Source organism: Amblyraja radiata, chromosome 26, assembly GCF_010909765.2.
Source record: "Amblyraja radiata isolate CabotCenter1 chromosome 26, sAmbRad1.1.pri, whole genome shotgun sequence".
In the NCBI taxonomy this organism is placed as follows: Eukaryota; Metazoa; Chordata; class Chondrichthyes; order Rajiformes; family Rajidae; genus Amblyraja; species Amblyraja radiata.
Window position 1 is genome coordinate 19,953,995 of NC_045981.1, and position 25,193 is coordinate 19,979,187.

The following is a 25,193-nucleotide window of genomic DNA, read 5'->3' on the forward strand; positions in this document are numbered from 1 at the left end:
TAGGATCTTTGCCCTTCACTACTCCGCGCTGCTGCAGGCCACGTCTGAACCACATGCTTGTCTGGTCTGATCCAAGCAATTCCCCGGCTGCTACAGGGACTCCAGCCGCCCACTCCTCAGAATACCAATAATGAAACAAAGAAGTATCGAGGTTGGCACATTGTAATTTAACTGAGTCATGAGTGCAAGCAAATATCCTGGACATAAATGCCATGAAGAAGTCAACAGCAGGGTATATCCAGTGTTGCAGCTGTTATAAGAATACATTAAGCATGAAGTGTGGTCATCGCTTGTTTGTGCTTTCCCTATCATTGTTCTGCGATACAAAATGGTTCAAGGTTTCAATGGTTCTTTTATTGTCACATGTAGCAAGGTACAGTGAAATACATATTTTGCATATAGATCAGTGAGATTATTGTCACACATAAAGACAATCCCCGATTTAGTGCCCTGGGCATGGAAACAGCCCAAGTCCATATGCAATAGTCACCAAATTTTGGAGTCAAGGAGAAAATCAAATTCTGCCAATCCTGTCTTGTAAAAATAGTTGAAGGAATCTTTATCAAATGTTGTGTTTTGGACTTTGCATTTGTATAGTCTGATAATAGTCTGATAATAACTTGACATAATAACAGGGACTGCAAAAGGAAAAAGACAGCATGTGTGCCAACTCCATCAACCCATTGGTTGCAGGTGTAGATCACAGATTTAAAGCATTTTCTGCATAATATCTGTACATATCTATTATCCCACCCAGTGGGAAACTGAGACAGATTTTCCCCTCGTGGCTCACAGCACAGTGAGTGTTGTATTTTGCACGTGTAATGGTGACATCAGTGTCAATGCCCATTGACTACTTACTAGCAGAAGCTTCATCAAAGGTTTGAGACTTAAGAACTTCCTAATTAAGGAGTATATCAAGCTGAATCTTGCACGATTCAAAATGCCACCGGTGACACATTGTTTTTATGTCTAAAAAACATCTTTGTTATTGCAGAGCCGTTGCCTCACAGTCAGAGGCCTGGGTTCAATCTTGACTTTGGCTACTGTCTTTGTGGAGTTTACACATTCTCCCTCTCACTGCACACATTTCCTCTGGGTGCTCTGGTTTGCTCCCACATCGCAAAGACATGCTGGTTTAGAGTCATAGAGTGATACAGTGTGGAAACAGGCCCTTCGGCCCAACTTGCCCACACCAGCCAACAATGTCCCAGCTACACTAGTCCCACTTGCCAGCGATTTGGTCCATATCCCTCCAAACCTGTCCTATCGATGTACCTGTCTAACTATTTCTTAAACGATGGGATAGTCCCAGACTCAACTACATCCTCTGGCAGCTTGTTTCATACACCCACCACCCTTTGTGTGAAAAGGTTACACCTTGGATTCCTATTAAATGTTTTCCCATTCACCTTGAACCTATGTCCTCTGGTCCTCGTTACCCTACTCTGGACAAAAGACTGTGCATCTACCCGATCTATTCCTCTCATGATTTTGTATATCTCTATAAGATCTCCCCTCATCCTCCTGCACTCCATGGAATAGAGACCCAGCCTACTCAACCTCTCCCTATAGCTCACACCCTCTGTTTGTATGTTTAGAAGAACAAGATGCAGGAGGATGTCAGTGGATCTGCAGCATCTCCAGAGGAAATTGGACAATATGGTGAATCAGAAACCTTATTCACTCATCTGTCCTCTTCCCTCCACAGATAGTGCCTGACTCGCAGAGCTGCTCCAGCACTTTGCTTTTTACACAAGACTTTAACATCTGCAGTCTATTGTGTCTCTGGTTGCTGTAAATTATCCCTGTGTCGATGAATGTTAGAATGTGGGGAAGGGCAGGGAAGGAGGATGGGGTTTGGTGGGATAGAATTGGATTAGTGTTAGCGCTTGCTGGTCAGCATAAACTCAGTGGGGCAAAGGGCCCATTTCCACATTGTGTGAATCCAGGGCAGCACAGAGGCGGCGTTCTGCCTTACAGCGCCAAAGACCCGGGATCGATACTGACTACGGGTGCTGACTGTACGGAGTTTGTACGTTCTCCCCGTGACTTGCATGGGTCTTCTCTGGATGCTCCAGTTTTCTCCCACACTCCAAAGATGTGCAGGTTTGTAGGTTAATTGGCTTGTAAAATCATAAAATTGTCCCTAGTGTGTGTTGGATGGCGTTAGTGTGCGGGGATCGCTGGTTGGCTCGGACTCGATGGGCCGAAGGGCTTGTTTCTGCGCTGTATCTCTAAACGAAAATAAAGACTGATTGAAGGGCTTAGGGCGACCTCCAGACTGGTACACTCAAAGTCCTGGTATCTAAATTGCAAGATCACAATGTCAGTATCCCCCTTCTCCTCTCCAAACCCCTCACCTAAATACAGCATGGGTGACTATACATGGAGCAACTTATGGCGGCACTGTGGCGCAGCTGTAGAGTTGCTTCCTTACAGCGCTTGCTGTACAGCGATCCCAACTACGGGTCCTGTCTGTACGGAGTTTGTATGTTTTCCCGTGACCAGCGTGGGTTTTCTCCGAGATCTTCGGTTCCTCCCACACTCCAAAGACGTACAGGTTTGTAGGTATATTGGCTTGATAAATATAAAAATTGCCCCAATTGCATGTAGGATAGTGTTAATATGCGGGGGTCACTGGTAAGTGCAGGCTCGGTGGGCTGAAGGGCCTGTTTCTGCGCTGGATCTCTAAACTAAATTAAGTTGGTTGAGGGCTGGTGCACACTGGAATCAATCAGGGTTTGGCCACAGCAGTGTTGTAATGAACTTACTGTCACTCATCTGTTAAACCCCTACTGTCCCTGAGTGGTTGCCATGGAGAGATCGTGCTGGTCTGTGTCACGGTGGGCAGTGTGTGAAAGAGGCAGCAGATCAGCTCTGCAGCAGCAACTACGTCTGCGGATGTGCTGGCCACATTTTAGTTTAGCGATACAGCTTGGAAACAGGCTCTTCAACCCATGCATTTCAACAGCTTGGTTCGGTAAAGGCGCTGTAACTAAAACTGCATGTCAGTAAATTTGTATTTTCTGCCACTTACCACAGGCCGGAATGGAAGGATGGGGGTGCAGAAGGAAAGAACCCCAATCACCTGGTCAGACACACAAAGGTGAGAGAATGTGGCAAACAGTTTGTGGAGAAATCGAGGTACCCGCATGATGGTCGACAACGAATAATTAGTATGAATTGGAAGGCCAATTAATTCACTTGAAAAAAAATGCAGGTTTTAAAGGGATTTCGGCATAACAAAGGCCAGAGACAAAGTGCCAAACAGGATGCACAGTGGCGTAGCTGGTACAGCAGCTGCTTCACTGCTCCAGTGACCCAGCTTCAACCCGGATCTCCAGTGCACATTCTCCCTGTGACCGTGTGGGTTTCCAGTGACTTGCACATCTTTGGGATGTGAGAGAAGAACCAGAGGAAACCCACAGTCACAATAAGGGAATAGAAACTTACAGTTACAGGCCATAAGTTTCTCCTACTCCTCTATCGTGTAGTTGAGTGGTAGCGTCTGGGGGTGACGGGGGGGGGGGGGGGGGGGGACCAGTATTGATGGGAACGCAGGGAAAATAAAACTGCCATGTAATTTAGTACTTGATAGTTGGCAATGACTCGATGGTCCAAAGAACCTTTTTTTGTGCTGTATCATAATCATAATCGTGATTTACCAAGCCAAGTATGTTTAGCAAGGAACTTGGTTTACCATACAGTCATACCAAAAAAGCAACATCACACGCAACAAGAAAAAACTTACTTCTATTAGCCACAGGAACTCGGAATTCATTCGTGGGTGTCAATTTCACAAAGAACTGATTGGTTTTGCATTTAGGTGCACAATTAGCTAATGAGAATTCACTGATAAATGTAAAGCTGTTTGACATTGGCTAAAAAATTGCATTATGAAATTATAAATGAAATTAGGGTTAAAAGAGATTTATTAAACACACGATTCTTGTTATAGGTTCCCATCCAGGAGTCGCTGATTTATATTGTTGACATTGAACTAAATGAACTTGCGACACAGAATTTTATGGGTGAGTTGCTTTCAGTAACAGTGGAACATTTCAAAGCCTTTTGTAATGTTTGATAGGATGGCGATTAATGAATGGACTGTTTATAAGGAGAGTGCATGGATTCTAGAACTGTTTGGGAATAATGGAAACAGATACAAGGATTAATGACATTGCAGGTACACAAAATTGCTGGAGAAACTCAGCGGGTGCAGCAGCATCTATGGAGCGAAGGAAATAGGCGACGTTTCGGGCCGAAACCCTTCTTCAGACCCTAATTAACCCTAATTTCATTTATAATGACATTGCAGACCACATTAGTAATAAGAGTGTTTTAATTTAGTGCGAGCCAGCTTTAAAAGTTACGATTGGCAAGTTTGGATGAAATGATAACAGAATAGGATCCATCCAATAAAAACAGAACATGCTAGGATGGTGGGGCAGAGGTAGAGTTGCAGCCTTATTACATCACGACCCAAGTTCGATCCTGACTACGGATGCTGCCTGTACGGAGTTTATACGTTTTCCCTCTGACCGCGTGGGTTTTCTCCTGGTGCTCCGGTTTCCTTCCACATTCCAGACATACAGGTTTGTAGGTTAATTGGCTTTGGTAAAAATGATACATTGTCCCTAGTTTGTAGGATAGTGCTGGTGTACGGGGTTCGCTGGTCAGCGCAGACTCTGGTGGGCCAAAGGGACTCTTTCTGAGCTGTATCTCTAACTTTACTAAACTAAACAAGCAGATACGACCCAGGAATAGTATAATTGTAAAGGGGCTGTCCCACTGTACGAGCTAATTCAAGAGCTCTCCCTAGTTTAAAAAAAAATCAAACTTGTGGTAAGCATGTAGAATGTACGTAGCGGGTACGTCGGAGCTCGGGACGTCTCTTAGCGGCTCGTAACGCTAACGGCTGGTACTCGGGAAACGTGGTAAGCTCGTGAAGATTTTTCAACATGTTGAAAAATGTCCACGAGAGCCCCGAGTACCTACGAGCGGCTATTACCGTAATTCTCCGAGTTCGAATCAGGGGAAACTCGGGAGAATTTTTGAATTAGCTCGTACAGTGGGACAGCCCCTTAAGCATATTGCTTTGATATTTTCTTAATTAAGACAAGTTAGAATTCCTGTTAATTTTCAAAATACAAAACAAAATAAAACTACCCGGGTATATGTTATTGTGAGTGTGCTTTAGGAGATTTTTCCAATGTTAAAAACTATGCAAAGATGCTGGGAATTCTTCTAATTCCTGTTTCTCTGCAGCTCTCATGAGGTTTATGGGAGACCAGCCCCTCCAGAAGAAACATAATAACATAGATTACTTACGTAGTATCCTGAAGGTAAGCTGGCCTCATTCAGAGGAATATTTTTCCAATTGTTCTGTAACATGCCTACCTTATCCCAGCTGTCCCCCCCCCCCCCCCCCCCCAGATCCAAAGTCTGCTGAGGCCAATTTGGATCATGGAGCTCAATCTAAAGGGTATTTTTAACGAGACAAATATCAAAGCATTTACTCGAGGGAATCTTGACCAATGCCCACCATACACAACACCCCTATTTCAAGAACAATGCCTACTGGTGGAAAAGCAAGTTACATCAATTGGCCATTGTGAATTGTCCTGAGAGTATAGGTGAATGATAGAAGTTGGGGGGAGTTGACGGAAATATGGGGAGAATAAAAATGGGAATAATGTGGGACTGGTGTAAATGGGTGGTTGACATAAACTCAGGGGACGTTATCATGTAGTCTGTCTCCATGACTCTATTCTAATAAAGAAGGATCTGAATGGTTTAGGCGGTTTTCTAAAATAGGCCATTGCCATCCAATTGCTGGATTATGCACTTCAACGTGTGGTGCCTAAAGATGAGGACTTGAACCACCTTCACTTCCTAAGCTTTGCTATTGTAACTAGCCTTGCTTTTATGAGTGCTCTTGTACTTGGGGACTGGAATGTTCTCGTAGAAGATCCTGTTGGAAATTAGACTGTTAGATATCAACTTGAAGGTAAGGGTCAAGCCTGAAGGTTAGCAAACTTTCAGTCAAAACTCAGACGTGAAGAATGCTAATTTGACCCTGTGGAAGATACGTTTGGGGAGTGCTCTGTGAGGATCGGATCATGACTCAAGGCTCAAGGCTGAGCCACCTCCACATCATGTGCATGTCAGAGCTTTCAGGAGGGGAAGAGGAATGCAGGAGATGATATGGTCCAAAATATCGAAATGGAATGCACAATCTTTATCCAGCTGTAACTAGCAGGCATGTTTCATTGTTATGTTTTCTCTTAGCTGTGCAAGGAGAAGAAATTTCTACTGGATGAAGTCTGCTGTCAGATCATCAAGCAAATTACAGATAATCCCAAAAAGTAAGTGTCCAGAATGTTGATGAAGCATCACACAGTGCAGAACCTGTCTACAAACATAGTGCCCTCACTTCATACCTACCTGCTAGCCTAGCACCTGAGATCCTCACTGTAGGTATGGAATCATTATCACAGATCTCAGCTGTGCTTGTTTACTCTTCAGGGCTAGCCTCTTTGTCTTGTTTTTGCGGTTGGTTGCAGTGAATTAGAACCTCTTCCCATATTTCTGGATCCTCAGCCAGGCATGATTAATGGGCATAAGTCTCCCCTGTTTGCTATCTGTACGTCTTCAGTCTGTGAACACAGTTTGCCTGGATTCATCACGGCCTGGAGCCTACAGCAGAATTGCCAGAGCAGTTCCCAGCCTGCTTTACATTATTAAACGGGGCCAAAAGATTATTTGGAACACTCAATGCCAATCCGGCAAGCTATAACTTGAAACATAGGATTTGACTACAGGTCAGGAACTTGATTGTGTTTCTGTTCTGTGGTGCTATTAGCCCAGAACAGGCAAGATAGATTTATGAATGTTAGATGTGGAAGACTTATTCTGATCACCAGACATGTGATTTTCAATCTGAGCACAATTATCCATAAAATAGCAACAAAAGATAGTGACCACAAACCATTAAAGTGTGTACAGCTGCCCACCACTGGGGCTCCCTCAGGAGCTGGGCTATGAATATTTGATTATGGGAGAGTATCCCTGTCCCTTGGGGTTTGTGTTGGTTCAGTTCTTGGTCAGCTGCAGAAACAGGCCCTTCTGCGACCGAGTCTGCCTGACCAGTACATTAGCACTATCCTACACACGAGGGACAATCTTACAGTTTGACCAAAGCCAATAAACCTTTAAACCTGTACGTCTTTGGAATGTGGCATCATAAGATCCTAAGTGATAGGAGTAGAATTAGGCCATTCGGCGCATCATGTCTACTCTTCCATTCAATCATGACTGATCAATGACCAATACCCAACATACACAACAACCCCTCCTACCCCCATTCTCCTGCCTTCTCCCCATAATCTCTGACACCCATACTAATCAAGAATCTATCTCTGCCTTAAATATATATACTGACTGCCTTCACAGCCTTCTGTGGCAAAGAATTCCACAGATTCACCACCCACTGACTAAATAAATTCTTCCTCCTCTCCTTGCTAAAATAAAGTCCTTTAATCCTGAGGCTATGACCTCTAGTCTGAATCTCTCCCACTGTTGGAAACATCCTCTCCACCTCCACTCTCTCCAAGCCTTTCACTATTCTGGATGTTTCAATGAGGGTCCCTCCCACTGATTCTTCTAAACTCCAGGGAATATAGGCTCAGTGCTGTCAACCGTTCATCATTCCGGACAAAACCCACACAGGTCAGAAACTCTGTACAGACAGCACCCGTAGTCAGGATCGAACCGGGGTCTCTGCCGCTGTAAGGCAGCAACTCTATCGCAGTTGCCACCGTGTCGGATTTAAAAAAAAGGAACACATAAATCAGCCAGGCCGATGTTTCTTGGTCATTTATGCATATTTAATTTAGATGGTGTCAGAACTATGCCAGTATCATTGCATAATCATTGATGTTTGCTGCCAATTGCAAAAAATGGGCCAATTTCAGAAGGATATTGGAACCTGAGCCGATTACAGAATCAATAGCATTGCTCTCTAGTGACAAGGAGAGAACGGAGGAAAAGTATACATTTGACTATTTGTTTCTTCACAGAGAAAGTTGCATTCTTGGCTGGAGAATTCTGTACGTCTTCTTGGGCTACTATTCGTGCTCAATCAACCTCACACCTTACGTCACCAGCTACCTACAAGATATCTTCATGAACCCCAATCACCCATTCCAAGGTACAGTTTATGATGGTGATGAGGCTTTTCATGACAACTGTAAAAAACACGGAGGGGAGGTTGAGACAGTGAACTTGCAGCCAAGAAACAGCCCATCCAACCGAGACGTTCCATTGACTTGTTTTCAACACCCAATTTCATCCAAATTTGTCATCACATTCTTTTATCACCCATTCTTTTATATGCTTAGATATTTTTAAATACAGTCACTATTCATTTCAACTAATCAGTGCAGTAACAAGTAGTAACTACAGACTGTACTACATTCCTACATTAACGGCCTCATGTTTTGATCTGCCTCAGAGCCAGAAACATTTTTTTCTGCATCAACTTCATCAAAACATCTGTCAAGTCAAGTCAAGAGAGTTTATTGTCATGTGTCCCAGATGGACAATAAAATTCTTGTTACAGGTTATATGTAGTTTTCTGGCATTGGTCCCTCCTACAAACTGCTCGTATTGGGATGTGTGACCGGGTCAGAGGTCAAGTTTGTGGGCCGTGTGTGTGTGACCGGATCAGAGGTCAAGTCTGTGGGCCATGTGTGTGACCGGATCAGAGGTCAAGTCTGTGGGCCATGTGTGTGACCGGATCAGAGGTCAAGTCTGTGGGCCATGTGTGTGACCGGATCAGAGGTCAAGTATGTGGGCCATGTGTGTGACTGGATCAGAGGTCAAGTCTGTGGGCCATGTGTGTGACCGGGTCAGAGGTCTGGCTGCAAAGAAAAGCCTGGGTGGGAACTATATACCAGCGAGCCTAACTCGGCAGGTTACTGGAGAGTATTCTGAGGGATAAGATATATAAGCATTTGGATAGACGGGTTGATTAGGCGATAGTCAGCATTGTTTGCTATGCGTTTATGTGGAAGATGTTGTCTCACGAATCTGAGTTTTTTGAAAATGTAACAAAACAAAATTGATGAGGGCAGAGCCGTAGACATTGTCTATATGGATTTCAGATAGGCATTTGATAAGGTTCCCCATAATAGGCTGCTCTGGAAGCTTAGATCGCATAGGATCCAGGGAGAGCTAGCCGACTGAATAGAAAATTTGCTTCTTGGAAGAAAGCAGAGGGTGATGATGGAAGACAGTTTTTCCGGCTGGAGGTCTGTGACTAGTGGCATGTATCAGGTGTCGGTGTTGGGCCCATTGCAGTTTGTGGTTGTATGACTGTATGATTCTATGACTATCAATATCAATCAATCAATCAATCAATATTTATTATATGTCATTTGAACCTCAGTGAGGCTCAAACGAAACTCCGTTTCCACAGCCATACAAACAAAGACAATTTCCTACAGACATACACACAATTCAATTTACAAAAACATCCATCACAGTGAACCCACTGTGATGGAAGGCAAAGTCTTTTCTCTCCCCTGTTCTCCATTTCTCTCCCAATGTTGAAGCCCCAGGCGGGCGATGATAAGTCCCACGGCCATTTTAGGCCGCACAGGGCGATGTACGGCCCCGCTCCCAGTCTAAATGTCACAAAGTTGGAGCCCCCGGCGGGCGCTGGAATGTCCCATGGCCATGAAGCCGCGCCGGGCGATGTACGGCCCTGCTCCGGGTCGTTCCAAACCCGCGACACGGGCTGGAGAAGTTGCGTTGCGGGATCTCCGGAAAGCGGTCTCTCCACCCGGACCCGCGAGCTCCCGATGTCCCGACAGTCCACCGGACCTGCAGCTGCAGCTGGAGCCTCCGAGCTACGTGGTCGGGCCGCAGCAGCGAGTCACCACCGCTCCCCACGCTCCGAAGCCGGCCAGCTCCACGATGGTAAGTCCGCAGCTCCGCAGGCTCCGTGACTGGAGCCCCCAGGTCATTCAGGCTGGAGGCCGCTCCACGGTGCTAGGCCCCAACGACAACGGAGACCTGACAGGAAAAAGGTCGGGTCTCCCGTGCAGGGAAGAGATTTTAAAAAGTTTCCCCCTTCCCCCCCCCCCCCCGCCCCCCACATCTACAGTTAGAAACACTATTAAAAAACACAAACAACTACATTTAACTAGACTATACTCTTTCCTGATGGATGGAATTGTCAAGTTGCTAAATCTGTATCGCAATGCTACATAGATAAAGACAAGAGAAAGCGAAGAATCTTTTGAAAGGAATTTACAGAGGTACTCCTTGATAACACACATTCAACACTGTTTATTGTTTCTTCCCCCAGAAATAGCAAGGTTATGCCAGGAAAACATTCAACGTACTTTCCAGTTCGGAGGTCGTCAACATTTCCCTACTAGCCTTGAAATGGAGGCTATAATCGTAAGTTGCACCACAGTCCATCTGAGGCAGGCTGCATGTTCTTACAGTCAGGGATCAATGGAGATAGTCTGAATGCTTGTCCCTCAGCTGATGAATCTATACTCCTTCAGGAGACCATAACAGAGGATCCATTACCTTTTACTGACAAAAGCAGCACCCACATGGGATTATCATTACTCACAACAGTAACTAGTTCCTTTATAAAATGCTTCCACATAAAACAAGATATCTCAAGGGTGATCACAGGAGGCAGAATAAACAAAATATTGCTAAGCCAGAAAGAAATAAGAGTGGCAGCAATTGAATCAGCCTTCTTGGCCTCTCAAGGCTGCCCTGACATTTGCTATGATCATATTTAATCTGTACCAGACCTCAGCTTCTATGCTGTGTATGGTCGGGCGGAGGAGGGGCGTGGATACAATGTGATACAAAAATAACTCACCTTGTGGTTGAGATAATGAGCTGCTTGAGATGGAAAGATCACGGGATGGAGGACGCAAGAGCAAAGGTCTTGTACAAACTGCACTCCCTGACAATACACACACCATCTTGTCTTGGAAACGTGCCACCATTCCTTCATCATCACTGGATAAAAAAAGTCCTGAAACCTGCAGCTTTGTTGGAGGGTCGTCCACACATGAAATGCAAGAGTCGTGAAGGAGCTCCCCACCTTCTCAAAGGCAGTGGAGGATGGGCAATAAATTCAGGCCTTGCCGCTGATGCCCAAAACCAATGAATAAGAAAGAAAGTGTGAGGAGAGAGACACTGTTTGTTAAACACGATGATGGAAAGAGTTTATCACTAATACCAAGCACATTAAATGTAGACTCTGACCAACACTAGCAGTTGGTTTCTTAGTCACTAACAATTGCAGCTTGCCAAGAATTGCCCTTGTTGACTGGCTGACAGCAGTGATTTATGTTTACAATTTGAATGTGTTGTGTTTATCTGACAGAAAGGACGGGGCACGCGAAGGATCAGCGTGCAGATGCCTGGGAAGTTAGAGCACCCCTTCAAGATCAAGTCCTTCTCGGTATGTGTGGACAGCTCAGAACCGAGTGGGCTCAATTGATTGATGACCTTGATTGGAATGTGTTATTTCGAGACTGAGATGATTATATATCCTTTTCTGCTTGTTCTAGTTAACTCATAGAACATCGCACAGCACAAGAACAGGCCCTTTAGCTCACAAATGACTGTGCTGAACACGATGACAAGACCAACTCTTATCTGCCTGCACAGAATCCGCATCTCTCCATTCTCGACATATCCATATGCCTATCAAAAAGTCTCTTAAAAACTACTATCAAATCTGCTTCAACCCCCACCCCTAGCAGCACATTCCAGGTGCTCACCACCCTCTGTATACAAAACTTGCCCCCACACATCTCTTTTAAACTTGGCCAGTCAAGCAGACGGCAGTCAGAAACTAGTCAAGAGCTCGGGTCAGCAACCCTTCCTCAAAACGGAGGTTGATGTTGTCTTTTAAACAGTAATGTTTGTTCAGCTCAACCTGCATTGTTCACACTTACAGGTAGGAAGTAGCTTGGTGATGGAAATATGTGCCACGATTGGAATTACTGACACTGAAGAAGCCAAGGACTTTTCCCTCTTTGCCGATAAGGATAATGGTGAGTTAAGTTCAGAATGGTTCTTGGTTCTTGGTTTCTTGGTCCTCCAAAATATTCCAAATGGAATTTAAACTTGAGGTTTAAACTCAGAGACTTGTTCTTTCAGGGTGGGAGTTGGGGTTAAACAAGACAAAGAGAGAGATGCAGAGGGAGTGGAGGTAATCACAGAAAAAAAAGTATAATCTTCATAAGGAGTAAAGATTTTTTTTTAAGATTCATTTTCTTGGGTGGGGAGGAGGGAGAACTAAGCTAAAATCATAAAGGTGGCACAGAAATGTCAAGAATGAGATAAAGTTTACAGTGGCAGAATTGAGTGTAAATAGAGAAAACTGAGAGATTTAAAGAATGAACACTTGATGAGATTCTAAAGAACAAATAAAAGAGATAGAAAGTATAACTGAAAAATGAGAAGAATACAGGTAGGGATACTGGTGCTGATGCTATTATTGGGTCTGCATCACATAGTTGGCACTGGGCTGGGTGATGATTAAAGATCATTGTTTCCATTAGCGGGAGAGTCTCGAACCAAAGGGCACAGCCTCAGAATTAAAGGATGTACCTCAAGAATGGAAATGAAGAGGAGGATCCAGTGGGTGGTGAATCTGTGGTATTCATGGCTGTGGAGCCAATTCATTGGGTATTGTAAAAGCTGAGATTGATAGATTATTGATTAGTAAGGGTGTCAAAGGTTTCAGGGAGAAGGCAGGGGAATGGTGTTGAGGGAAAAATAGATCAGCCATGATTGAATGGCAGAGTAGACTCGATGAGCCGAATGGCCTAATTCTGCTCCTATGTCTTATGGTCTTATTAATGCTCTGATGGTGTGGGTGTGTGACGGTGTGTGTGTGTGACGGTGTGTGTGTGTGACGGTGTGTGGGTGTGTGACGGTGTGACGGTGTGTGTGTGTGACGGTGTGTGGGTGTGTGACGGTGTGACGGTGTGTGTGTGTGACGGTGTGTGTGTGTGACGGTGTGTGGGTGTGTGACGGTGTGTGGGTGTGTGACGGTGTGACGGTGTGTGTGTGTGACGGTGTGTGGGTGTGTGACTGTGTGTGGGTGTGTGACGGTGTGTGGGTGTGTGACGGTGTGTGTGTGTGACGGTGTGTGTGTGACGGTGTGTGGGTGTGTGACGGTGTGTGTGTGTGACGGTGTGTGTGTGTGACGGTGTGTGGGTGTGTGACGGTGTGTGGGTGTGTGACGGTGTGTGTGTGTGACGGTGTGTGGGTGTGTGGGTGTGACGGTGTGTGGGTGTGACGGTGTGTGGGTGTGACGGTGTGTGGGTGTGTGGGTGTGACGGGGTGTGGGTGTGGGTGTGACGGTGTGGGTGTGACGGTGTGTGGGTGTGTGTGGTGTGGGTGTGACGGTGTGGTGGAGCGTGTGTGGGTGTGTGTGTGTGACGTGGTTTGGGTGTGTGGGTGTGTGACGGTGTGTGAGGTGTGTGGGGTGTGACGGTGTGGGTGTGCGGTGTGTGGGTGTGTGACGGTGTGGTGGGTGTGCGGTGTGTGGGGTGTGTGACGGTGTGACGGTGTGTGTGTTGACGGTGTGTGGGTGTGACGTGTGTGGTGGTGGACGGGTGTGTGGGTGTGTGGGTGTGTGTTGGTGACGGTGTGGGTGTTACGGTGTGGGTGTGTGGGTGTGTGGGTGTGACGGTGTGGGTGTGACGTGTGACGGTGTGTGGGTGTGACGGTGTGTGGGGTGTGACCGTGTGTGGGTGTGACGGGTGTGGGTGTGGTGGGTGTGTGGGTGTGTGGTGTGACGTGTGGGTGTGACGGTGTGGGTGTGTGGGTGTGTGGTGTGTGGGTGTGACGGTGTGGGGTGTGGGTGTGACGGTGTGGTGTGTGACGGTGTGTGGTGGGTGTGTGACGGGGTGTGGGTGTGTGGGTGTGTGACGGTGTGGGTGTGTGGGTGTGTGGGTGTGACGGTGTGTGTGTGACGGTGTGTGGGTGTGACGGTGTGTGGGTGTGTGACGGTGTGACGGTGTGTGTGTGTGACTGTGTGTGTGTGTGACGGTGTGTGGGTGTGTGACGGTGTGTGTGTGTGACTGTGTGTGTGTGACGGTGTGTGTGTGACGGTGTGTGTGTGTGTGACGGTGTGTGTGTGTGTGACGGTGTGTGTGTGTGACGGTGTGTGTGTGTGTGACGGTGTGTGTGTGTGACGGTGTGTGGGTGTGTGGGTGTGATGGTGTGTGTGTGTGACGGTGTGTGGGTGTGTGACGGTGTGTGGGTGTGTGGGTGTGACGGTGTGGGTGTGACGGTGTGTGGGTGTGACGGTGTGTGGGTGTGTGGGTGTTACGGGGTGTGGGTGTGGGTGTGACGGTGTGGGTGTGTGGGTGTGTGGGTGTGACGGTGTGGGTGTGTGGGTGACGGTGTGGGTGTGACGGTGTGTGGGTGTGTGGGTGTGACGGGGTGTGGGTGTGTGACGGTGTGTGGGTGTGACGGTGTGTGACGGTGTGTGGGTGTGACGGTGTGGGTGTGACGGTGTGTGGGTGTGTGGGTGTGTGGGTGTGACGGTGTGTGGGTGTGTGACGGTGTGTGGGTGTGTGGGTGTGTGACGGTGTGTGGGTGTGACGGTGTGTGGGTGTGTGGGTTCGTGGGTGTGACGGGGTGTGGGTGTGTGGGTGTGACGGTGTGTGGGTGTGACGGTGTGTGGGTGTGACGGTGTGTGGGTGTGTGGGTGTGACGGTGTGTGGGTGTGACGGTGTGTGGGTGTGTGGGTGTGACGGTGTGCAGTCAGAGAGCTTAATACTGGAATTCTAACTTTTTTACAGGAAAGGTTGCCAAACCTATCAGATGGGATGAATACCTTTTTGATTTCCTGCTAGATGACAACTCAGTCAGATTTCAATTCCAACGCATCATTTGGAAAGAACCCCTGCATTTTTACAATGACCTCAATGTTGATTTACATTATAATCAGGTAAAACCACTTTGCACTTTTACCTTTAGAGTTGTACAGCCAGTAAACAGGCCCTTCAGCGCAACTTTCCCATACCGACCAACAGGTCCAATCTACATTAGTCCCACCTGCCTGTGTTTGGCCCAGATTCCTCTAAACCTGTTCTATTCATGTGCCTGTCTAAATGTTTCTTAAACGTTGCGATAGTACCTGCCTCAACTACCTCCTCTAGCAACTTGTCCCACCACCCTTTGTGTGAAAAAGTTACCCCTCAGGTTCCTATTCAATCTTTTCCCCCCTCACCTTAAACCTATGTCCTCTGTCTTTCTGCAGACAGAATTGTTTATTCTCCCAATACCTGGTCTTTTTCAGGTACTTCCGACTTACCTGGATGGACAATTGGTCTTTCCGAAGGATATTTATGAAGCAGAACAGCATGTTGCAAAGCTGGCGGCCTATCAGCACAAAAGCACCTCAGCAGACCGCGAGCCTACTGGGTAAGTGACAACCCCACAGAACCACAGCAGCAGCACTTCCTGGGGTGATAGTTGTCGGAAAAGTGTTGCATCACACAACACAAGGATGATAAAGGTAAAAGAAGTGAGATAAATCGTTATGAACTGAGCCAAAATGGCAAGCATGGGTTGTAAAAGGAAGGGGATAATGACCAAACCATATGAAATGAATCAAAGGCATGGGAGTGGTGTTGAGGGAAAAATAGATCAGCCATGATTGAATGGCAGAGTAGACTCGATGGGCCGAATGGCCTAATTGGCCTAATGGCCAAATTTTAAAACAATACATCCAGTAGCGGAGAGGAGGAAGATTACATTGCACAGAAAATTCACATTTTGAGAAGAACAAGAGAGAACACATACAATTCTGTAAGTGATCATCAAAGAGGTTGCAGTCCAGAGTGGGTCCATTTATCACAAGAATAGGCCTTATCAATGAAAGGACAAAGTGCTGGAATAACTCAGCAGATCAGGCACCATCCCTGGAGAATACGGATAGGTTATGTTTCAGTTCAGGACCCTTCTTCAGGCTGATTGTGGTGAGAGGGGGAGAAACTGGAAGAGAGGAGGAGCAGGGCAAAGCCTGGTGAGTGATAGAGGGCGAGGCTTGATAGGCAGATGGTTGGACAAAGGCCAGAGATGAAAGACAAAAGGTGCAAGATGAGAATAGAAGTGGAGCGTATTGTAAAACAAGATGAAGGAATGTAGATAGAAGGGGAAGGTATGAAATGGCTGCATATCTAAGTGGGGTACAGGGGGGGGGGGTTGCAGGAAACCTACAAACAACCCTGTTTTCTTCCCCCTTCTGTGAACCTAAAATCACTCCCCCTCCCCCTCATTTCTTCTCCCCCTCCCCCCTCTTTCCTGTGCCCCATCTGGACACAGCCATTTCTTCCCTTCTCTATATTCCTTCCTCCAGCTTTACATTCGCCACTCTACTATTCTTGTTTCACACCTTTTGCCTTTTCATCTCTGGCCAAAGCACCTCCCAATCTGTAAACTCAACACCACGAACAACAAGGGCAGCAGGCACATGGCAGCTGCCCCACTTGAGGGTTTCCCTCCAGGTCTCCATCATCCTCAGTGAATCTGTCCTGGAACTCCCTCCTGGGAACAGGACCGGGACTATAGTAGCTGAAGGCAGAGGCTCACCACCATCTTCTCAAGGACAATTGCCAGCCTCATCTCCATCTTTTCAAATTTGTTAATTGCTTCTTCCTCAATTAAATTATTTAATTTAGTTTAGTTTAGAGATCCAGCACGGAAACCGACCCTTCGGCCCACCGAGTCCACGCTGACCAATGATCATTCCGTACACAAGCGCTACCCTACACACTAGGGACAATTTACAATTTTAGCAAGCCAATTAGTCTCCAAAAAAGTACATCTTTAGCGTGTGCGAGGAAACAGGAGCTTCCGGTGAAAATCCACGCAGGTCACAGGGAGGACGTACAAAATTTGTATAGACAGCACCCTTAGTCGGGTTCGAACCTGGGTCTCTGGCGCTGTAAGGCAACAACTTTACCACTGCACCACCGTGCCACCCAATTATGTTAATAAAATTAGAAATTTACCAAGAACCCTTGGAAGAGTTCTTTCTTTTCTCTCGTGGAAAGCACAGTACTAACGGCTAGGTTCATGTCAGACAGCTTGCACTGGTGTCTTGTGTTTGATGCCTCGTGTTTTTGTCTTTGCAGTCAGCAGCTGAAGACCTACCTCCCTAAACCTGCAATGGGAAAAGTGAACTTTGATGCAGTCCTCAGACAAACTCTCCAGGAACTCAACACAATGCATCATCTTAGTCCTGTTGAAGCCAAGAAGCACTTCTTAAGTAAGTGTCTTCACAATGAAAACAAAAAATGTTAAATGTTGACAACAACATCTGAGAATGCTAATCCTGTACAATATTATAAACCTGAGCAATCATGGATAGTCATGAATTTTATGTTGGATTACAGGGTCCGAGGGAAAGGTTTTCATGATATAATTAAGAAAATGTACAGAGTGGAATGAAATTGATGTTCCAACTATTTCTTGGAGGCTCCATTTTTACATTTTTGCAGTTACTGTTTGTAAACAATTTAATTGAATACATTTTATTCCCCAAGTATGTATACCTACAAGGAATTTGCCTTGGTGCTTTGCTCGCAAGTAACAACATGATATACAGCAAACAATTAAAAATAAAATATTATAATTTAAACATGTGAAGAATGAAATAAAATTAGTATTTTATTAGAGCACGAGGAGGCTACAGACTTTTGGTTGTTGAGTAGCGCTACTGCTCATGGAAAAAAGCTGTTTTTATGTCTGGCTGTGGCGGCTTTGACAGTCCCGAGTTGCCTTCCAGAGAGAAGTGCTTCAAAGAGTTTGTGGCCAGGGTGAAAGGGGTCAGAGATGATCTTACCCGCTCTCTTCCTGGCCCTTGCAGTGTACACTTCGTCGATGGGGGGGGGGGGGGGGTAGGTTGCGGCTGCAACTCTTTTGCTGTTGTCCCAACAAGGAGAGGTACACTGACCCACTGAGTTGCTCCATATTTTTGTGTCTTTGTTCCTGCTCTTTTATAGCTAATGGAATTCTTGGTACCTGTATCAATATTAACAGTCTTTTTCGACAATCTATCAGGAGCTGGTTTGTAAGACAACATTGGAATGGATACATAAAGACTAACCACAAAATAGGGGATGATCAACTTCAACTCTCTGAATGTCGGTTCTTTGTTTGTTGGGTTCATTCAATATTACGGGGAATCTATTTCATTAGAAATTTACGCTGACCGTTGCATACCTCAAGAGAGCCAAAAGTGTTTTATTGACATATATCCCAGATAGAACAATTAAATTGTTACTAATTTCTAATGTCTGTAAATAATGCTACCCAAAAAAATGCTGCTCCATCTAACCCCAAATCTACCAACACCCTCCAAATAAACCAATCCCTTGTTTCATTTCTACATGTTCTTTGGCTATGATGACAAAACATTTGTTATGCTACAACGTATCTCCATAAGAAAGAACACCCCAAATCTATTTACTGCAGTAACTCATGGCCTGTAAACAGGGCCGGCCTTAAGCCGATTGGACCGATTGCTCCCAATTGGGCCCCGCGCCTAATGGGGGCCCCCACGCTGGACGGAGTAATCTACTCTCGGTTCGGCTAGATCTACCCCTGGTGGAGGGGGGAGAGAGAGTTGAGGGGTGGAGGGGGAAGAAAGGGGTAGAGGGGTGGGTGGGGGTGTGAAGGGGAATGGAGAACGGGGAAGAGGGGGAGGTCCCTCACGGTCCCAGGGCAGCGCTCCGCCCCTCCAGTCGCCGTACTTCACGCACACAGCCCCTGCCCCACCCCCTCTCTCCCTGGGGAGACGCGGTGAACAATACAGGGAGGGCCGGGCCGGGGTTTGGAGCAACGTTTACAAACCGCGGCCTCAGCTCACATGCGTTCGCCCGGACCCCGGCATCTGCTCCCGCCGCCGGCCCTCTCCCTCCCTTCTCTCCTTACCTTCCCTCCCTCCCTTCCCTTCTTCCCTCCCTGCCTTCTCTCCTTCCCTCCCTCCCTTCTTTCTCTACTTTCCTCACTCCCTTCTCTCCTTCCTACCTTCTCTCCCTCCCTCCCACACACACATAACGCACAGACAACTAACACACACACATCTCGCACAAACAACTAACATACACACACAAACACACACAACTAAGTTAGGATAGGGTAGAAGCCCAAAGGGTAGGATGGGGCTAAAGCCCAAAATTTAATGTCTGGACTGGTTTATGGCCAATAGTTATTGGTTTGCTAGGATCTAATTAATTAAGTTACTTTTTTTCCTTTCACAGTCACTAAAACTAGTGGTATTGTAACTATGTACTTTTCAGAGGTGATCTACACATTTTGTTTGTTACTTGTAGGCTTACATGTATGCAATTTTATATTAAAATGTAGCTTAGATCTATTTGGTTCATTAACTCGCAGGCACTATTTAAGTGCACATTTTGATAACTTTCCATTCTACCATAGAGATATAAAGTCTATAATAGACTTTATTTGTATTTCTATGATTCTACAGACCTTGGCTGGGAACCTGGGGCTCACCAAAATTATTCCCAATTGGGCCCCGCACCTCCTAAGGCCGGCCCTGCCTGTAAATGTGGCAAATTGGCAATTAATACACAAAGCTTCCAGAAGCAGCATTGTGATTATGACAAACTAATCTGTTCTCGTACCTTTGACAGAGGATTAAGCATTAGCCGGGGCACTAAGTAGTTTTTGAACATTCTGAGTCATTGCCTCTACCAACCACTCGGTATGCTCCGGATACTAACCAGCCTATGGGTGAAAAAGGTTCCTCATATTCCCTCTAAGCTTCTTACCCATTTCTCTAATTGTAAACACTGCTGTCATGGGAGTTTCCTTATGCACCCCATCCTTGCCCTTATAATTTTGTATACCTCTATCTGATTCCCTCTCAGCCGACTCGGTTCCAAGAAAAACAAGCCCAGTCTCTCCTCATAACTGAAACACTTCATCCCAGGCAACGTCCAGGTGAGCCTTCTCTGCACCCTCTCCAATGAAAGAAATCATGTCCTTCTCATAGTATGGTGATCAGAACTACACACAGCATTCCAGCTATGGCATACTAATGTTTTATAAAGCTGTACTACTTCCTCCCTGCACTTGTATTCCATGACCCAGCTAATGAAGACATATATCTCATATGCCTTCTCCACAACCTTATTTATCTGTCCTTCCACCTTCCAGGATTCTGGAACTTGCACCTCAATATTCAGTCAGACTGTACAAATCATGTTCAACACTTATTAGTCCTCCCAAAATTGATGAGACCACATTTGAGGCATGTGTGCTGTTTTCTGGTTAAAGGGCCTATTTCTGTGCTGTATAACTCTGACACTATATGACTGCCTTTCCACTCCCTCTTACAGATGCTGCTTGACCCGTTGATTACTCCAGTTCTTTATGCTTTGCCCTACATCCTGGAACGTTGAGTTGCCAGTCCTGCCTTTCTTTCAACCATCTGTGTTAGCAAAAATATCTAATTGCCTTGTACTTATCACCATTCTACGTTCATCTGTCTTACTAGTCAGATAGGTGGCAGGTGAGATAAAAGGATTGAAGAGATGTGAATGATGAAACTCAAGGAAGGAATGTAGGTGGAAGGAGAGAAATAGGTGCGTTCATTGGAGGAGGGGTGAGAAAAATGGGTGAGTTATATGGGAGAAGAGGGGAGAGGGTTAGGGTTATATAGTTACCTAAAATTTGAGAATTCAATTTCCAACCCACAATTGGAGAAAAAGGATATTGGATACTTGTTTATTCCAACCCTACGTACAAGCTGCACATTTCTTTTGCTGGTGTAGTCATACTTTTGCTGGTACACCCTGAAGAATTCCGGACAATTTGCAATACTGTTCTGACGGTGTACCTCCCAGAATATTCCATTGTTGTATGATATTCAATTCCCAATGTTAGCTTGACCAAGCTCCGCAACCTTGGAAACTAGGGCAGCTGGTTCAAATGCAGTTGCAAAGATATAAAGAAGTATCTGCACTCCTGCAAACTATCCTTGGTGTTTTGTTTCTCTGCACACAAGAGGAAAAGCTAAATACTCTGGACACACAGTTTTGGACAAAGCACAGGAATTAATGCTGAGCGTGGTTACACAAAGACATTTTGATTCTGAGACCCACACTTTTGGTCATGATTTTGCAGTATAGAACAAATTTAACATTGGTGAAGACATTTAACACTGTGTCAACTGAGGTTTTTACCCAGTGTTCTGATATCCTCTCATTCCATCGCACAAAAGACCTGACTACTATTCATTAGCTATTTTCTGCGTATTCATAACTGCAAAATACCTCTTCTCACTGTTATCATTGGGTAGGAGGTACAGAAGCCTGATGTCTCTCACCATCAGGTTCAGGAACAGAGACAAAATGCTGGAGTAACTCAGCGGGACAGGAGAGCTCCTCTGGAGAGAAGGAATGGGTAACGTTTCGGGTCGAGTCCCTTCTTCATACTGAAAGTCACGGGAAAGGAAAACAAGAGATGTAGATGATGATGTAGAGATATAGAACAAATGAATGAAAGATATGTAAAAAGTAACAGTGATAAAGGATACAGGCCATTGTTAGCTGTTTGCTAGGTGAGAACAAAAAGCTGGTGTGACTTGGATGGGGGAGGGATGGAGAATGTCGGGGTTATTTGAAGTTAGATAAGTCAATATTCATACCCCTGGTTTGTAAGCTGCCCAAGCGAAATATGAGATGCTGTTCCTCCAATTTGCTCCAGCATATTGTGTCTTTCAGTTTAAACCAGCATCTGCAGTTCCTTCCTACACAGGTTCAGGTACAGCTACTTTTCTACAACCATCAGGTTCTTGAGCCATCCTGAACAACCCTAATCCTACCTCATTAATGGAACATTATTGCACTAGCTGTTGCACTACCATGGACTTCAAATTGATCTCCTCATTCGGCAGCCAGCCCTTATGAAGGCCGATAGTGTCATTTATTGTTTGTAACCAGCGCAGGCCACCCTCAGATTACAAACACATAAAGATGAATACCCAGGTCAAATTAAGTGAAGTTTAATGTCGAAAGTAGTGAGATACAGGTATAATGAAAAATCTTGCTTGCAGCAGCATCACAGCCACATAAACACACTAAATAAGTTAAACATAAATTATACCTTATATTCTACATATCTAAAAGATTGTGTAAAAAATAAAACATTAGTGGAAAAACATTAGAAAAGAAAAGTCCATTTTAGTGCAAGAGATGGTGATCAGCCATGATCATATTGAATGGCGGTGCAGGCTCGAAGGGCCGAATGGCCTACTCCTGCACCTATTTTCTATGTTTCTATGTTCCGTTGTGGAGGTAGAATTAGGATTGTTCATGTTGGTTCAAGAACCTGACGGTTATAGGACAGTTGCTGTTCCTGAACCTGGTGGTGTGGGACTTCAGGCTTATGTACCTCCTTCCAGATGTAGCAGTGAGAAGAGGGTGAGAAGCAAGCTCTTGTAACACTATTAAATTCAAAATTCTGCTTACGTATGTACATGTATTAGTTCCTCCAGACAGCAGACTAGTTTTTCCTCTTCCCACTTTCAGTAATTGTTCTTTCTTATCAGTCATGTGTTATTGATGTCATTCATTACAACGCTATAGAGATATGGTTACCAAATCAAATGATTTATTTGTCTATTTTCTGACTTGGACAAAATCGACAAGGATGTCTGTAAAAGCAGAACCCGTTTGTTATATGTGGTGGCCTATAATGCAGACGTGTACAAGGCTGGGTTATTTGGAAAGGGTAGCAGAGGAACTCAGAAGTTCTGCATTGTGGGAGCACCCTCAGTGACACAGACACCAATTGCAGCTTCACCATTAGTCATATGTGGAAGGCCTGACAAATATACCCATATAGCTTGAGTGGTGAAGTCCTATGAATTAAAAGACTGACTTGCAAAATTTGTGCTGGTTAACTGGAGAGCTAACAAGAGATCAGAAGTCTTTCAGAGAACTGAATGGTTCTCTCAATTCAGAGAACTGGTGGAAAGATGCTGAGGGACAGAAAATGGAAAACACTGAAGTTGAATAAAGTAAAAGAGACAGGTGGAAATCCCTTCAGAGAGGAGCAGAGCTGCATCAATGAGTATTGACAACGGCAAGTTCAATGGCATTGGAAAAGTAGAAATATTGCAGATGGAAGTAAAAATAGAATATGCCATGCAGCAGCAAATCAGGTAATGACTGAATATAGCATTTTAACTTGATGACCTTCATCGGACATTGGAAAACATGTTTGATTTCCAATTTAAAGTTGCAGTAGCAGGGGAAGGGTGATGAGAAAAAAAGGGACAGTCTGTGATGGGCGAGGTTGAATGACACATGGTGGTCGTGGTGGGAGAGGGGATGGACATTTTTAGTCACAGGTGTAAATAGGAAATGAATGAGAATGGCCAATGTTAACACAAACTGGAAAGACTGCTTATCTAAAATTATTTAATTAAACTCATTGATAGATTATTATTGAATGCAATCTTGACTCCTGATGGATCCAATGAACCCAGAGAGGTGAGACGCTGTTTAAACCGCTTATTTGGGGGGTTTCTACACAACAGAAGTACGAATGGGAGATTAAAAATTATAAGCTATATAAAACTGAAACCTCAGGGTCATACTTGCGAACTGATTGGTGATCTACAAGTTGGTCATCATTCTGAATTTGTTTCTCCAGCGTAGACTGATAGAGAGGGGGCAGGGATTGCCTGACTTTTGCTTTTCTATGTCTTTGGTCGGGCTTCTCTTGTTGCAGTTCACAGGTCTTGTTCTCCCTGCTCACAGTGAGTTGATACCAGGAATGTGGATGCAGCACCTGGAGAGGTCTGCTGTGGGATTCATGCTGATTAAATGAGTCCTGTCAGACTCCTTTTGTAGTTAGATAACACACCACCCAGTATACACTTACCACATTATGTAGGGTTATCTTTGTTCCTGGTCTTATTTCTTGACTTTGATGTCCTTAAGTGAATCCATTCTCCAGTGGGTTCTCATTTAATGCAGAGTACCCAGAAACCAGGTTCCATTTGTCCACATTAGCTTACCCAATGCCAAATTTGGAATGTAATGGGTGCATAGAAAGAGAGCCAATGAACACAGTGAACCGAAGAGCCTGGTTCCATGTTCTATTAAATAACTCAATGGTCCACAGCTCCAGTGACCTTCCTTCAACCCCTTCCGTGGAGACGGACTACTGTACTTGGAGGTTACGTACTCTCTGCAACCGCGGGTTTACCCCGGTTTCCTCCCACATTCCTGAGATGTGCGGGTTAGCTTCATTAAACACTGTAATTTAAACAATTGTCGCTAGAGCATAGAGGAGTGGTGGAATCGGGAATGAGTGGGGAATTGATGGATACGTAGGATGAATAGTCCACTTACGCTTTCCTACAAGGGTTTCAACATCAGAGAAGCCAATCTTCAGACATCATTCTCTTTGATTTTTAGAAATGGTGGAAAATACTGGATGCAACTAAACCTGTGGGATAAACTTCATTCAGTTGTTGTACTGAAGACTTGTATTGGAGACAGTGCAAAAGATATTTTCCAGGATGTAGTTTAGATTGGAGGATATTAGTGATGGAGAGTGAATGGACAAGCTGGCTTATTTTCAATGGAGCAAAGAGGTCGAGTGGTGACTTGACAGGTATGTAGAATTATCAGAGACAAAGAGAGGTTGATGCTCAGAATTATTTTCCATACAGAGGGAGTAACAAAAATAAGAGGGTGCAGATTAAGGCAAGAGAAAGGAGTTATAATGGGGATTTGAGGGGAATGTTTTTTTGCAAAAAAATAGTTGATGTCTAGAATGCACTGCCAGAGGAAGTGGAGAAATCAGATAAAATCAGTTTAAAATATATTTGGACTGACACTTTACTAGGCTAGTCATAGGATATCGACTTGATGTGAATGCATGGGATTGATGAAGATGGACAAAACGGTCGACGGACATGATAGGCTGAAGGACCCATTTCTATGCTGTGTGTCTTGTTTAACTAGTAAACTGCTTCTCTAGTCAGGCTGTTCCAGTACAGGACTGGCATCAACCTAAACATGTGGAACTCTGCCCACCACCACTACAGCAGAATTCAGATATTGAAAAGT

General features: G+C 45.1%; 1 protein-coding gene across 1 annotated transcript in view; it reads left to right on the top strand.

Annotated features, from left to right (window-relative positions):
- Positions 1-25,193, top strand: part of myo15b (myosin XVB) — a 156,268-nt gene that overhangs the window by 126,131 nt on the left and 4,944 nt on the right. Inside the window, exons 52-62 of the mRNA XM_033043975.1 lie at positions 3,046-3,109; positions 3,962-4,034; positions 5,272-5,348; positions 6,295-6,371; positions 8,085-8,215; positions 10,379-10,473; positions 11,429-11,506; positions 12,008-12,104; positions 14,871-15,019; positions 15,371-15,495; positions 17,211-17,344. Coding sequence (XP_032899866.1) covers positions 3,046-3,109; positions 3,962-4,034; positions 5,272-5,348; positions 6,295-6,371; positions 8,085-8,215; positions 10,379-10,473; positions 11,429-11,506; positions 12,008-12,104; positions 14,871-15,019; positions 15,371-15,495; positions 17,211-17,344 — 1,100 coding nt within the window. The remainder of the gene's footprint in view (positions 1-3,045; positions 3,110-3,961; positions 4,035-5,271; positions 5,349-6,294; positions 6,372-8,084; positions 8,216-10,378; positions 10,474-11,428; positions 11,507-12,007; positions 12,105-14,870; positions 15,020-15,370; positions 15,496-17,210; positions 17,345-25,193) is intronic.